Genomic DNA, 17,439 nt, shown 5'->3' on the forward strand with positions numbered 1-17,439 from the left:
ATATATTTATGCGGGATGTATCTCTGCAATATATGCACTTTTCCCCAATGTGGTAGCCTACAATTTACAAAATCCTGCAAGTATAGAAAAATACCCAATGATTCAGAAAAATCCAACTTCTTGTATTTGGCTGACAACAATAATGCCTCTGCTGCACTCATATCCCAATTGGAGTTCCAGTGAACAGTCTCTACTCCTTCAACCCCACTGTCTCCTTTAAAGAGTTACTGGGCAGGATCTTATGTAGCTGGCTGGTCCTGTCACTTGTCAAAGGCACCAGCGTTGGGAACACATGTGCACTGCTGAATGCGGGTGCATTAGAATCTATGCTCTTCCTACCAAGTGAGCAGTGCATGTGACCAATATATATGTACTTCTCAGATCAGGTGTTTAAGACTAGCTCTCCAGACTTTTTGGGTAAGATAAAATTTGGAACACCGAAAACTTGAATTAGAAATGTTTGTTCCAGCAATATAAATATGTGGGAGGTTAATATAATATATTCAAAAACAACAAAGTGTGAGTTAACCAGGGTTTAAAACACTTTAATGTTTTTAATGCCCGATGTCCTCATTTATTTATAGCAGTTGAGGAGTGTAAATTTTAATTACATTGTCCAACATTTCTTTTTAATAATAAACCCACCTGGACTGGCACACCATCTCTACATTTCTCATCTGTATTATCTATGCCAAGCCTGGAATGGCAAGAAAGGTATCTAATGGTACTAAGACAGGCATTTCTGTGCAACCCGGTGAAAAACGTATATATGTTGTGTATAGTATAACATACTGTGATACAGGACAATGAAACCTCACTCCATTTTGTTTTATTGCAAGAAGCAACCAAATAAAAGTTTTGGGTAATCCAGTCATTATGCTCACATAGGGGGTAACCATTCCAAAATAAATCGGCAGTTTATGCATTAGTGTGCCACTCACTAGCTATGAGAGACCAAAGCTGGCAGAGCACAATAAATACAATATTAAAATCTGGTGGACGAGCCTGTTGCATGCCCTGCCCTTTCTTCTTAAATTTTATTATTTGCGGCTTCTCCCTGAAGGAATAAATTCATGATGTACAGAAGACTTTGTGACCTGCATAGACCTGCTGTTGACTGCAGCAATGTTGCAGAATTTAATAAATAGGGATATCCACACCATTATAATTAGGCTTTAGGAGTTCCCTTGAACACTGGCAAAGGGTGTCTTTGGCCATAATCCCACCATGTTTTGTGCACAGAACCAAAAACCTCTAAATATTGTATGTTCTGAAAGAGGCAAAATGTACCATGAGAAATTATAGGCTAATTTGTTAGATAAAAACTAATAACGTATTCATTCTCTTGTAGGATCCCATCAACGAACAAAACTTTGATGCCTACGTGACCACATTGACGGACATGTACACAAATCAAGACCGTTATCAGAGCCCGGAAAATAAGGCACTCTTAGAAAACATAAAGCAAGCCGTAAGAGGGATCCAAGTCTAAGCAGCTGCTCTTTTGGTGAACTCGTGCTTGAACAAAAAAGATATCTATAAAATAAGGATGCCTCTTATTTTCTGCTGCTGTAAGCTACCGGAAAAGTGTTCTATAGTTATTCATCTTAAAACAGTGTTATGCTTACAAGACTTCATGATGTCTTGCTTTAAACAAACAAAAAACAAAAACGAATAGTAACTGCTGAATAGATTTTGAATACATTCACATTTTGTACGTTTTCATATAAGCTAACATTGTGTGATATGCCATGTTTATAGCTGCTAACGTATGCACATTTTTAAGGTAAATATATTTCTCAAAAAGGGAAGCTGATGAAGAAAATTGGAGTGTACAATTTTTTATGCATTGGTGAATCAGTGTTTTAGTATATCAAAGTGGATAAGAAAACCCATTGGAAAATGTCTTGCCATCTGCAGCCACCATCCAAACATTTTATTTCGGCCTCCAGTTGCAGGAATATTTTTGAGGACAGAAATATCCTTCATAGTGCGCATATTGTTTCACAGCAAGAAGTGATGTGAAATGGACTTTTGTAAATGACCTCAAGTGGAGGTCTCATTTTGTTTATGTCAAGGTTGCCTGAAAAGCCTTGATTTTTTTTTTATGGAAAAGACACTGGGGAGATGTACGATATACAAAAATATTTTCTTGCTGTTAGACAAAATCCAGCTATGGAAACCTGCGTGGAAAGTCAAAGCAGCTTAAAAGCACTTTTCATTCATTAATCATCAACTGATCTCAATACGGGAACATTCATTGCTGAACTGTATCAGAAGTGGACAATGAGAATTCCTACTGATCTTTTTCAAACAGACTTTGGAGAAATAGCCACTACTCACTCTTTCACTCCAGGATCGACTCATTTCTCTTTGAACTGCCTGTTAAGTATAAATATACTCGTACTGGATTCCTGCATTTTTGATCAAGGATGAAAGACTATTTTTAATACATTTTTTGTTGCTTTTTTTCATTGTCTTTGTTTCATTGGGGGTTTTACAATTAATGCAAAAAATAAAAAGAAAATCTGTTTTTTGGTCCCTGGATAAAATCCAACAATAGATTTAGAAGAAAAAAGTACACCATCTACCTTTGAACATTTATCTCATTTGCAATCATTTTTCACATTTTATTTTTGTCTGTTGAAAAAAAAAATTTAAAAAGGGATTGTTGCTTGACTGTCCGTAAAAAAAAAATGTTATGTTAAATTACCAAACTTCAGACAGCACGTATCTGTTTTAAATTGTTACAATGCAGATTTTTTTAAACATTATTTTCTTCTAAACAACTGCACTAACTGTATGCATAAGACCACTTTTTAAGTCATGTCAAATATGTGTTGTGTTTATAAAGATGTCAAGAGGATTATTTTTTATTTAAACTGCATATCTTTTTTCCTTCCATGTGTTGTTATGCAGAAAGTACAATGTACTTAGAATTTTGCTATGAAAAAAAAGATGGCTTTTTTTAAAAAATAAAAAAAAATATTTTTAGCAAAATAGGACTTACAGGGTCATTGTCCCCACAATGTGCCAGTTGATATTTGCACTTACCTTGTCCTATATATCCATAATATATGGAGGTGTGCAATTTTTTTTTCTGTGTCTATAGCCTTTGTGACACTAACACTCGGAACAAAAATATAAATAAAAAAATACAAAAAAAAGTTATACTGGAAGCCATGATGGCTATTTCAATAATATCGCTAAGGGAGGTTACAGGGATCTCACAACAAATATTCTAATACAATACTCAACCTCGGTATATATATGTATAAATTTATGTATATCCCAGCGGCACTTTATACTCTTCACTGTACAAAAGCTTACAGTTTTCCAGGAGGACTTTAATAACTAGCTGGGAAGAGCTTATGTAGTTACTTTTTGGGGGCTTTGCAGTACGTTCTCTGTAATGGCCTGTCTTTCTGTTGTGCTATTAGTTGTAGCGGTCATGCTCAGAACTGCCTTTTCAAATGCCGAAGAAAGGTGCTCGACCTTCTGCCATATCCATGTCATACTTTGCCTTGAATTTCAAGGTAGCCATTGTTAATACTGGCATCTGCCTTTTATCACCGCATTGTGTCTGCAGCTTCTTTGCCAATATAGTAATGCTTTCAGTAGATAAATAGATAGTATCAGTTGGGATTATTATTGTTATCACCTATGTACAATGGAAAGGGATTTTAAGCACAAACCTGCTGCTCATTTAATGGTGGTACATTAAACTGTATCAAATCAAAAAACCTATCTGTGACTATTAATATATAGGGATCACAAAAAAAAAAAAGTGTCACATATTAGAATGCTGACCTTTCATATGGAATTATTGTGAGTCATCGAAGTTTATTTATTATAACTTATTGTTCATATTCATTTCTAAGTTTAATTTAAGTAATCATTTATTAAGACAGAATTTTGTATAAACTATTTATTGTGCTCTCTGTGGAACTGAAGTTTGATTTATTTTTGTACTACACGGCATGGATTTGTTGATGACATTTTAATTTTGCGATAAATGTGTGGAATCACAAGTTGGTGTGATACTTCATTTTTAAATTGTGAACTTTGTACAAATTTTGTCATGCTGGATGTCAACACATCTTACTCTAAATAAAAAAAGAGGAAAAAAATGCGTTGCCACATTTGTAACTTAGTGGTTCTTTGATTTACATGCTCTAACTTATTTATTAAAATGCAGCCATAAATAAATGCTCCAATAAAATTTGAACATTTTATTTGATTTTTTTTTTAAATTTGGAACTTAGTTTCTTGGTGTGATTCATGCCTGATATTTTGCATGTTTTAATAAAATGTTTTATTTGTAAGAAATACATTTTTCTAGTTTTTAAGTATGTATGTGCATTCTCATTCCCCAGTTCTACAGACACAGAGATTAAAATTTATGGTAACCTTAAATTTTAGTTAATATATATATATATATATATATATCCATATTATAAATACAATTTATATAAAAACACTAAGGCTGGGTCTACACGGACGTTTTTAAAAACACATGTAAATGTTTCTATTGCGTTTATATGCATTTTTATGCACTTTTATTAGCTTGTTTTAAAGCTTGCCTTTAAAACACTGAAAAACATCCATGCCGCCTATTCTCACATATTTTCACGTTTTCCCGCGTTTTTAACTTTTTTGCATTTTAAGTGCATAAAAACACAGGAAAATGTCCTATTGAAATCAATAGAAGCATTTACCTGCGTTTTCGTGCATTTTTGGGTGTTTTCAAGCTTTAACCCAGCGTGTTAATTTTTTAAAAAACGCAATAAACGTTTAAGATAAAGCTCATAAACGTGCCTAAAAGAAATGTCCTGGTGTAGATTAGCCCATTGGAATGGATTGGGATTTCAAACATGGGCTTTAAAACCCTCAGAATAAACGCTGGGGAACATCCGTGTTCACTAAGCCTAAGTGTAAGAATAGAGTTTAGGAACACTATTTTAATATGAAGGTAAGATGAAAAACCTGGGGGCATAACCACAAAACCAGGAGTCCAGAAATATAAAGTATAAAGTAGTGATTCAGTAAACAGTACGGTAAGTGAATTTAAATATGCTTCTGTCAAACAAAATGATATTCAGACAAATGGGTTAAATAAAAGGACACACTCAAGGACTACTTGGTCTTTTTTGCTGACACTTTGTTCTATGTGAATTATTACATTGATTTAGATACAAAGTTGTACTGCATACTAATTTACAAAATTTACAAATAGTCAGTAGTTCAAGGTAAGAAAAATCTGGCATTATAGATGTTTTTAGAGAAGGGTTGGCATCATTGGTACCAGTACATGGCATTTAAATTCCTGCAATACTACTAGTATTAAAGTACAACTAGTACACCTAAATAGCTGGAATACAGATCTTTAGCTTCTTTTTCAACAGTTAGAAATGCTAGTCAGCAAAAGAGAAGCAAAAAAGCTTTGGTAAAAATCCTCACTCTACATTTTTGCTACTTGTAAAGTAGAGTTTGTTAGAAAAAAACAAAAAAAGGGTCACAAAATGTGCCATGTGCCAAGACCTGTTCTCATAAAACAAAGCTAAGATTTTAAGGTAGGCCAATAGATGAACCGAGGAGGAGCCTCATAATGTAAACGTTTCCGATATTTACTATATTGCTTAAAATATTCCAGTCCCCAAATCACTTTATTTACCTATATCAAGACCCTGTTGAGCCTAAGGAGGCTAATTGTGCCATACCAGAACACAGTTGCTCCCAGGACTTTAATGTGCAAAGCATGATGTACAGATATGTATAATTATTTTCCAGATTGAACCCTATTGGACATTCACATACAGTTCCACCTCTTTAGCTTCATTCTCTGCCTCCTTTTCAGCCTTTGCTCCCACCCATTAGGTACTGGCCGAGCCTTCTGCTGCTTGCCAAGATCTTTGTTGATGAATACATGTAAGTTACACAAGGGGGGGTTGCATGGTTTTTCTATGAAGCCTTTGAAGAAAAAAAGTCCATGAGTGTTTGGAACAGTTTTTATTTTATTTTATATATTATTAATGTCTCACCAACATCGTCTTACTAAAATACATGTATGCATTTCTAACATATGTATATATTAGAAGTATTCATATATGTTTATACATATATGTTAAATAATATGCTTTAATATGGGCTGCTCAGTCCTCTGGTGTTGGAGATAAAATTTATATGGCGTTTTTATAAACAAACTGATGCAATATTCTGGTATCTCTAAGTCTGTTATGGAATAAATGATTATGAGGATGGTGGAATGCTTGAAAAATGTTTACTGTAGTTCCTAAAGTGGTGAGGAAAGAATGATATCAGGAGTATGAATAGTAAAGCTCCTCTACTGGTCTCCTGGAATGAGATACTTGAATAATTCTAAGGGAATATGGATTTATTAAGCTAGGAAGGACTGAAGAACTATTCACATTGTGACCATACTGTAATAGAAGCTTTTAGGGTACGTCCTGTGATTTCAGGAGGTGGAATGTCCAACAGGATGCAATTAAAGATATTTTTGAATTATTGGGGGAAAGAAGCTTCTAAATTGGCCCATAATCTATTGTGAGAAGGTTGCCACCAATATTGAAGTTGGTCAAATATTGATGCATAATATTAGGTCTGGATGCGGGGTGTACTAGAACCATCTAAAGACCTAGGTTTACCCAAGATAGCGGACAAACATCTAGGTTTTTTTATTTCCCCATATATAATATTTGTAAAGATATAAAAAAGGGGTGTTTGGTGGTTTGATGGGGATTGTTTTGAAATAGATAAAGGAATTTGGGTAATATCAGCATTTTGCAGGTTGAGATTGTACCAGTTACTGATAGGACATAGGAGGGTAAATTCTGGAGTTTATGAGTAAGATTTTGTAAAGGTGATTGAAAGTTTGAGGTAAATAAGAGCTATGAGATGCTAGTTTGATCCCTAGATATTTCTGATACCCGTCTGTAGGGAAAGGAACATGTTGGTAAGAATTTTAGATGGGTATTAAGTGGCAAGATTGGGGATTTATGTGCATTAACTTTGAAATGTGATATTGTACTGAATTTCTGAAAACCTAACTGCAACCTGTGATAGGGAACAAAGGGGATCAGTATAACACTGTTTACAAACAAGCTGATTTTGTGATGGTAGCCTTTAATTTTTCAATGCTGTAATCTTATTATTAGGTCTAATAGATTGCGAAAGCAGTTCCATTATTGAATTGAAAATAACAGAAGAGAGAGTAATAGCAAATCAGAGCATAGCTGCTGTAAAAATCTTAGCATAGGGAGATAACTATAATGCCATTATGGCTGATCGAATCCAATGCCTTTTTTGGCATCTAACACAAGAAAGAGTAATGGTACCTTAGAAGTTTATAACTGTTCTAGTGGCATCAGGAGCTTGTCTGTCTTTGATAAATCCTACTTGGCCTGGTGTAATCAGTGTGGGTAAAATAAAAAGTAGTCTTTGTGCAAAATTTTTGCAATTTTTTAACATCAGAGTATAAAAGATAGGTCTAAATTTTTAAACACTTTTTCTCTAAAGAAATGTTACAAGCCACTCTATTCCCAAACCAGGTTAGGAGTCCACCATATTTGCTGGAATAGTTACTACAGTGGTTAGTAACATTACTTTAGAGAAGGAGACAGAGGACACTGCAAGGTTGAATATATCAGCTAAGTATGGGGTGAGAACATCTTCGAAGTGTTTATAATATTAATTAGAGAACCTATCAGAGCCGGGAGTGTACAGGTAGAGAGTCAATTGTTTTATACATTTCTTGGATGGAGAAAAGTTTGGTACAATATGTCAACTTGTCAGTGGAGACCATTAGAATTTGAAGTTTCTCTAGGAAATTTTGAATAAGTGAAGAATTAGGTTGGGGTGTACTAGGGCAGATTGAAGGTTATAAAGTGACCTGTAATAAGCTATAAATGCATTGTCAATTTTTAGAGGGTTAGTAAGTTTTTTGCCCTGAGTAGGGGCAAAAATCTTTAGGAAATGTGATTTTGTTCTGAATAGATTTGTTTTAGCTTTAAGCTTGAAGTATGCACAAATTTTTATAATAAAGAGGGAACTTGAGCCTATGCTTTGAAAAATAAAAAAGGGCCGAGGATAGTTTGCGTTTATTCTTGGTTTCATATTCTTGATTGTTTAAAAGCTGGTCAACCTGCAAGGTCCTCTGCCTGGCAACATATGAACTCGCCATAATCAGGATACCTCTCATGAAAGCCTTATGGGTATTCCATAGTATGAACTCGTTGATGTCATAAAGATGAAAAGAAAATTTCAAAGCTTCTTCTATTTGTTGTTTATGCTGAGAGTTGCTTAGAAGTTAGGTGTTCAGTCTCCAAACATACGTTGAATGAGGAGTTGAAAAGAAGGAGTAGTCTCTCTTGTCCATGATAACATCTCCATACAGATCACATTTTTGTATAAGGTGAAGGAAGAAGGCTGATAGTTTCCTAATAGGGGAAGAATCCAGAGAAGGGTCTGGTACAGTACGAGATTGAAGTCACCTCCTATAATGAGACCGCCTTGCTGACGTTTCTTTACCTTGTCAAATAATATGCTTTATTTATATGGGCTGTTCAGTCCTCTGGTGTTGGAGATAAATAGAAGTATTGAGATAGAAGTATTCATATATGTTTATACATATATGTTAAATAATTGGTAAATAATATGCTTTAATATGGGCTGCTCAGTCCTCTGGTGTTGGAGATAAAATTTATATGGCATTTTTATAAACAAATTGATGCAATATTGTGGTATCTCTAAGTCTGTTATGGATATATGATTATGAGGATGGTGGAAGGCTCAAAAAATGTTTACTGTAGTTCCTAAAGTGGTGAGGAAAGAATGGAGTATCAGGAGTATGAATAGTAAAGCTCCTCTACTAGTCTCACGAATTAGAGTAAAGCATCCTTATGTTAAGAAGTAAAGGTAGTTATTAGGGGTATACTGTAGAATACAACTCAGGTCTATTTAACTTACCGTAGATTTGGAGATGAAGCCTAGGAGGATTTGGGTTCCAAAATGGGTGCAATTTTCTAGGAATGCAAAAATTGCATGACAGTTTCTTTTGTGAAATTGGAAGAAATTTTGTGGTGCCAGATAGCATAATATAGGTGTAAATTGTATGCGCAATTGTATTGTGCGTTGCGAGAGATCTGTAAGCTGAGAAATATCTCATCTAGATAGAGGATATCCAAAGGAATTTAAATTTAAGGATATAGGTTTGTGATCTAGTAGTTTAATTTTGTCCAAACCCTGGAACACTAACAACTGGTGCGCTAAACATATAAGAAAAAACCACAAGCAAATTGAGGTTTGAAAAAGGAATCTTTGTAAAGACAATTGCTTGATAATATACAATTTTTATTTACATACAGTAAAACATAAAACTGTTGAGTTGCCAAGTTATATGTCTCCACACTTTGGTTTTAGAGTAGCCCCCAATACATGTTCAATGCAAAAAAAAGTGCCTCTTGGAACAAATCTTTTGTAGGCCATAGGGCTCCTTAATGGCCTCAACACATTTCACAGCTAATTGCACTGTTTTTTATAAGAGGAACAATGGAACTACATGCATTTCTAAAGGAGATAAAGAGAAAGAAGGTAAGTAATAGAAATCCTGTATTCACCATAAGGATCATGCTCACATTTGGATGTTAAAACAAGTGTCTGGCAATAAGTCGAGTTAAAAAAAAAAAAACAAAACAAAAAAAACACAGGAGTTGTGTTGTGAAAACCTTTGACTGTTGGGGGACTCTTTTTCCTATTTACACCCCTCAGAATCTGCTACTCCCCTAACAGTGCAAACTAGTTTGTTTAATCTAGATGCAATACCAAATGCTCAAAAGGTCCTTCACACCAGCAATTGTCTTCTCCAGCCTTTCAAAGGAGGGATTCCATAGAACATTACTTCTTGAAACCATATTAAAATCCACAGACCTAGATATCATTAACCTCTCAGAATTGAAGTTCTATCCATGGGCCTCTCATTCAGTCCCTCCAAATTTTGAATTGATAAAAGATATTAATCTATTTGGTGAGAGATTTGTCAAAGAGTCTTAAGTAAAAGATTTCTAGCAATCAATCTATTCCAATCCCTTTTGATCTTAAGGAATTTACTACAGCAGACTTCAGGATTTTGAAAGATTTCTACCAACTATTACTAGAGAATGACTAATACCAATACTTCCCTTCAAACTCAACAACCTACTATCGTTTCTGACCCTCCTACAGTCTCCCAAGACACTCTTGAACATAAACCTAAATCTTTATTTCCTTCATTCTCTTCAAACCCACATATTCAAACATTTGTAGATTTGGTAACAGAGGAAATACATTACATTGACTTTGAATCTAAATTTTCTCCATCCAACTTTACCAATAAACACAATCATTAAACCTTTGGATGGGGGGGGGGGGGGATACTAAACACTACCCATTATGAATCATTGTTCCAGAAAATTTTTGGAAATTTTAGGAAACACTGAATGATTCCAACCTCTACCCAACCGCAGATTCAATTAATTCAAACATTTATTCTACTCTCTGATCAATGACACCCATCAATCAGGCATATACAACCTAAAGTCCACAAAATTACCTATTATCTCTGGCATTCAATCCATTTCATCCCATGCAAGTGAGTATGTAGATGCTATCCTAAGACCTCTGACAGTCAAACTTTATTCCAATTTGAGGGATGCAATAGAACTCAAAAAAAAAACCCACACACCCGTGATTTACAGATTCCCCCAAATACTACTCTAGTGGCCATCTATATTGAGGCCCTCTAAAGCAGTATACCTGATGTCAAAGGTTTAGAATGTATCCAAAAAGTTCTGACTCCACCCAACTTCCAGAGAATTACCAATCTTTCATTGTGACACTGTAGTGCAGGAGTGCCTAACCTGTGGCCCGCGGGCCACGACCGGGCTTCGGAGCTGTCAGATCTGGCACTCTCTGCTCATTGTCTTGTGGGGGATGGGATGCACGCTTCTCTTATGTATTTCAGTATGAGATTGTGCTGCCAGCAGAGGGAGCTGCTCCCCGCCCACCTTGTACTGTGAAATAATTGTGCAGCATGATATCTGTGTCTGTATTCAAGCAGCTGTCATTTTCCCCATATATAAATCCTCATATCACTTTCACAGATTGTCATAGAAATGTGAAATTTTCAGGGTACACAGAGCTAAACCAAATGTAAGCCTTCTACACCTAACAATTTGCTGGATACAGGTCACAAGCATAAAATCCTAGTAACAATCAGGTATATTTTCACGTTAAGGGGGCTATTTCCAGACCAGGGTCCCCAAATTGAGTATGCATGTTGGGGACCCCCTGTGGGCCACTCTCATGGCAATGAAAATTTGGGTACTTCCAACTGTCTGTGCGCTGTGGTGCCCCTTAAAGTTCACAAAACTTCAAAGCTGCATTCAGGTTGGCGGTAAGGTTGCAATGCAGTTATCCCTTTCTTGTGCCATAGAACCCTGCCTAGGCATAGCAGTCAGATTGCACAGCATACCATAGACAATCATCTTCCCCAAAAATTCCAAATCTCCCCCTGACATATTCCTAATGTTACCAACACTGTTATTCGTCCCTCCCCTCAGGCACGTTGTCTTGGCATTACCTTTGATTCTGCCTTCTCATTTACCCCCCATATTCAGTACATTTCAAGGTCCTGTCACTTTCACCTGTGCAACATCTCCAAAATCCGCCCCTACCTGTCCCCTGAGATCACCAAACTTCTTGCACATGCTTTTTTCATCTCTCGTCTGGACTACTGTAACCTCCTCCTCTCTGGTATTCCACTAACCCGACTCTCTCCTCCATTATCTGTTATGAATGCTGCAGCCAGACTCATCCATCTTTCTCACCGCTCCTCTTCTGCTGCATCTCTTTGTAGTTCTCTTCATTGGCTTCCATTTCACCTGAGAATCAAATTCAACCTCCTGTGCTTTGCTTTCAAATCCTTCTCGCTTGCATCTTCGCTCCTCCAATGAACTAATAATGACTTCCTCACCTCAATGATATCCTCATCACACGCACGGCTCCAAGACTTTTCTAGAGCTGCCCCAACTCCCTGGAATGGTCTTCCTGGTCCTATTTGGCTTCCACATTCCACTCATTTAAAAAAGCACTCAAAACACATTTTTTCAAACTTGCCTACCTGTTTTCTTCTGTCTCTTAAAACACTCACTACTTCCCACCACTACATATCTCCCCCACCTATTGTGTGAGACTTCCCCCACCGCCTAGATTGTAAGCTCTTTAGGGCAGGGTTCTCTTCTCCGCCTGTGTCACTGTCTGTAACTGTCTGTCATTTGCTACCCATATCTTATGTACAGAGCTGCATAATACGTTAGTGCTATATAAATCCTGTTTAATAATATTATTAATAATAATTACATCTTAATGGGAGATCCTAAAACATCCCAATTCCTACGCCAACAACCCTGTACTACCTCCCTGTATTCAGGGAAGTTCCCATCCCTTGAAGACTTTTTAGTCTCCAGCCATTTTAGGAATAATCCATCCAGGGACACACATATTGATGTGGTAAATGTAAATAATGCAAATGGATAAACGAACAACACAACAAAACTCCCAAAAAAACAATATGTGGACTGCTCCTCCACTGGAGTGATTTACCTATTTACCTGCAAGTGCGGTTGTTGTGTTGGGAAAACTAAAAGAGCATTTTGCAAGAGAATCTATGAACATATATACACTATCAACATCAGCTATCATGTCGGTACACGTCATCATTTTTATACTGAATGTATCTTATTCTCAGCTTCAAAAAAAAGTATCCTGAAACCCAAGAGGAGGGGACATTGACAAAACCCTACTATAGTAAGAAACTAGATGGATCTTTTTACTGAAAACTACCACCCCATCAGGGGTGTGTTCTCATGTGTTCTCATTCAAACACTTTTTATAATAATATTTACAAACATAGGTACTATATATACGCAATGTCCCTTGTTTGCCTACCCTTGTCCCTTGTTTGGGCAACAGACTAAAATCCGATGCTCAGGACTTGCCAGGTCAAATCATTATGGATCCTAAATTCGGGCAAGTGAAGGCAGAGTACGGGGGTGGAGAAATCCACATTCCCCACCCCTGGGAGGAGTGAGGCCAATCGGGATACATCCCATAAATATAACTATTAGAATGCACCTGCGTGTTATCTCATGTAAGCACCTGGCATTTAAACAAAGGAAGGGTGGAAGACACTCGACCTCTGCCCTCAGTATACATGAAAACTGGACCCGCCATCTTAGTAAGGGCGGAAGCCCTTTTTTCATGGGACACCAAAACAGGAACCGCGCGTGCACGGTTTGAAAACCATATACGCCAGTTAACCCTTATAAGAATGAGGCATAGGCTAGACCAGCCCTTTTTGAAGCTGGCTGCTTATCCCCCATTCTCCCCACTATACACCAATGATCAAAGTAAGTTTAACTCTTTAATTCTTTAATAGTATATACGCTCACCTACCCGGGATGGAAGGACGATATGCTACAAATGTTCCCCAACAAGCATACCTGCATAGCCTTGTGATCTGTCATGGACTGGTTGATCTAGAAAAGCTTCCACCAATTTCTTGCCTTATTTATCATTATATTGACGACATTGAGTTCTGCAGCATTGTCACCCAGAAATACCTATCAATTAAAATAATTTTATTATTCTTAATACATTCTGGGTATAGCTATGTAACTGTAGTTTAGGTCAGCGGTCTCCAACCGGTGCAAAAAATTTTGGTGGTCCGCAGCTCTGGCCGGTGCACCCCCAAGCAGGGTAATGAGAAGGACCCTGCTGGGGGAATGCACCAGCCAGAGCTGTGGACCATGTCCCCCGTACAAATCCCAGGCTCAAGGAATTGGGCGGGGCTCAGATATGCGATGGGGAAGTGGGTGGGGTTAAGCCATCATGACATCACTGTGGGGTAGTTTTACCTCCCTTTGAGTGATACCCGACTCCCCGCGCATGCGCGGTCAGGAGCCGGTAATTTTAGTGGGACCAAAAAGGTAGTCTGAAAAATGACAGTTTTTTATAGTATATTATGTCAGGATTTTTTTTTATGAAGACAAAATATCCAAAAGATCCAATTCCACTGACCTGTTTAAGAGCCTTTCTATTCTATATTACAAATATACAAACCAAACTAAGTCCACTGAATAGTCAGTACAAGGTTACTAAACGCCAGATGGGGCCTAGAAAATTTGCTTCAATGTATTTCTCTAAATTGGTGAAATTTAATAAAATCTCCATATTTTTCTTAACTTTAAATGCACCTAGGTAAACTCAGCCAATCAGTTGGCTGAAAGGAAGGTGGTTTGAACAGAACCTCAAATATGAGCAAAATAGTACTAATGGAATGAAGGACTGGTGTATTGCTTGAATTCAGCACTGAGGGCGATGGAGTGAGAGATAAGTTTACTCATGTGTAGTGAATGCTCACTATTGTAGGGTACAGGAAGAGCTGATCCAATTTAGCTGTTTTTGAGAGAAGCCTAAAGGGTTAAGGAAACATTCAATCTAAGCCTACTTTGTTATAGAAAAATGTATTAGTGATGGACTGCAAGGACCACACGTATGTAATATACACAGTGCAGGGGTCAGCTGTATGCAACATACAGATTGAAGGGGCCAGGTATAAGTAACATGCAAGGGTAAGGTGTATCAATGCAAGGGTCAGGCATATATTTCTTCCACTGACTACTGAAGTGGAGGCATTTGCTACTGACATTGGGCATATTGTACTCCCACTGACCACCAATGTAAAAGGTATTTATTACTCTCACTGACCAGCAGCGTTTTCTAGAAGTATATTTTACATTATTATTTAACTACATATATCTGTTCTTTAGTCAGTTTTCAAACACTTTTGTTTTTTCTCTGAATAAAACTCTTTGTTTCTCACAAAATTTGAGGTAGAAGGTCACAAAAGAGTTTTCTTTGCTTATGAAGTTGGTCATGTCAGAAGGTATTCACTCTTCCAGCCAAAAAGGCCCTGATTTACATCTTGCTCAGGGCCCCAATTTATACTGGGTCTGCTGGGGGCATGGTCAGCGCCTCATCTCTCTCCCACACTGATCCTGGAAATTTCTTCCTGGCTACCTAAATGTGGCTAGCAATAGGAAAAACTTACATATAAAGTTTGCATTTCATATGAGTTTGCTGTCACATTTGGCTATGTTTGCAAACTTTACATAATGTTTTTGGACATCCGGCGAACATTATATGGCTCGGTTTGTCCATCACTAAGCCTTATACAGAAATTACATCCCTGTCTGAATTTTGGTATTTACCATGATTGGATTATGTGTCAAAGCTGTTAATAAAAGTCATTATTGCCATGATCCCCTGCACCATGGAGACACAAATATTCCACACTAGGTGCTGACAGAGGTGCTCCAAGTGCTTTTAGGAACCACCTGGGTATTTATCCACAAGACTGTTCTGAACAGATTCTGAAGTATGGATTCTTGGTGGCCAATATTAGGGTCTCAGTGCTGACAAGCAAGACCTCTTCTTCACATCTGTCCCAACAAAAATAGACTTTAAACAGAAATACATCCTGATTATACTAACCTGCTCCAGATCCTTCCCCTGCACGCCTTCTGCCTGGACCAAGATAATATATCTCCTGTGTCAGTGCATGGAAGTCCATTCAGTCCTGGCAGCCACAGGGGAAGTTAGGGTTTGTTGGTATCTCAGCTACCAATGACATTTGTATAGAATTATCAGGCAGGTGAGTGTTTTTTTTTATTGCATCACCCACCCCATTCTGCACACAACCTTCTCCTGTCTGATTTTATATACACATTCTTTATTTAGGGATTTTCCACAAAGGGAAGAAAACAAAGGGGAGGAAAAATACATCAGTCCAAATACCAATAGATAGAGACAGGGGGAGGGGGGAAGAGTACCAAGGAGGAAGGCCACAGGTACCAAGCGCAAATTAAAAGAAAAAAGTGCAGAGATAACAGACAAAAACTGGACTAAAAAGAGAAAAGAAAAAACAAAAAACAATGAATAAAACACAGCATGTGACTTTGCATAACACAGCATGATAAAGCCCTACAGACCGTAACTCAGAGGAACCTTGCGTCTGTAGCCCTTTCTTGTGGGATGGAAGATGAGAGGTCTAGAGCAGGGGTGTCAAACTCAAATACACAGAGGGCTGAAATTAAAACTTAGACTAAGTTGGGGGCCAAACATGAAGTTTATTGAAAAAATTGAAGAAGTTTGCTACTTCATCTATAACTAACAAAAACAAAGCCCTCTGCGCACACTTTAGGGTTGAAAAGACTCATTCCTATCTGTCTATGCAGCCTGAGTGTTGTTCATGCTCTCACATCACAAGTTTGTCTGACACTAAATAGTACACTATGCAGTCTCTAATGGATTGAAACAAACACAATGCCCCTGGTAGTCAGGCACCATGTGATCATTGCCTAGGCTTTGTGTCACAGGAATAATGGGTGTACAGGAATAATGTCTATGTATTGCATGTATTGAAAATAATGATGTGAGATGGTAATGCGGGCCAGATGTAGTTCATTTTCGCAATTCTTTTGGGGGGCAAAAAAAAAGGACATCAAGGGCCAGATTTTGCCCACGGGCCAGAATTTGACACCCCTAATCTAGAGATATAGGTAAGAAAAAAAGGGAAATGGGTTATGTGCCTATCCTGGTCTGAATTTTTAGGTAAACAAACCCAAATATAAATTTACCAACTTTATAAGCTTTATTGATTATTATTATTATTATTATTATACACCAAGATATTATGCATCACTGTACATTAAATAAGGGTAGCAAATGACAGATGGAGTTGAGGGAAGTCTCACACAATAGGAGGGGGATATGTAGTGGTGGGAAGTAGTGAGGGCTTTAGGAGACAGAAGAATATGGGTAGGCAAGTCTGAAAAAGTATGTTTTGAGTGCTCTTTCAAATGAGCAGAAGGTAGAAGCTTAATAGGACGAGGAAGACCATTCCAGAGAGTCGGGGCGGCTCTAGAAAAGTCTTGGAGCCATGCGTGTGATGAGGTTATGAGTGAGGAAGTCATTATAGTAGGTGTTGATGATATTTATATTGAAATAAGTGATCTCCAGTGCTGAATGTGTTGCTTCTGCAAAAACAAAAAAGAAGTTATAAAAAACAAGCCATTTGTTCAGAAAGTCACCCCTGATTGTTGTATGATATTTTGCACTAATTTGAAACTTTTGTACTATTTGAAACTTTACATTTTCTCTGATTAAATTCCACCAGGATCTAATAAAGCCCAATGATTAAATCTAACCAGGATCACATAAAGCCCAATGATTGAATCTAACCAGGACCATATAAAGCCCAGTGATTAAATCTAACCAGGATCACATAAAGCCAAATGATTGAATCTAACCAGGATCACATAA

The 17,439-nt window shown here is 37.2% G+C and overlaps 1 protein-coding gene across 11 annotated transcripts in view; it reads left to right on the top strand.

Annotated features, from left to right (window-relative positions):
* The window catches only part of MYT1L (myelin transcription factor 1 like), a 293,552-nt gene extending 290,531 nt beyond the window's left edge, over window positions 1-3,021 (top strand). For all 11 annotated transcript variants that reach the window (XM_072407580.1, XM_072407581.1, XM_072407573.1 and 8 more), the window contains one exon: window positions 1,352-3,021. In XM_072407580.1, coding sequence (XP_072263681.1) covers window positions 1,352-1,492 — 141 coding nt within the window. In that variant the 3' untranslated portion in view covers window positions 1,493-3,021. The remainder of the gene's footprint in view (window positions 1-1,351) is intronic.
* The last annotated feature ends 14,418 nt before the right edge of the window (window positions 3,022-17,439 follow it).

This window comes from Pyxicephalus adspersus, chromosome 4 (genome assembly GCF_032062135.1).
Source record: "Pyxicephalus adspersus chromosome 4, UCB_Pads_2.0, whole genome shotgun sequence".
In the NCBI taxonomy this organism is placed as follows: domain Eukaryota; kingdom Metazoa; phylum Chordata; class Amphibia; order Anura; family Pyxicephalidae; genus Pyxicephalus; species Pyxicephalus adspersus.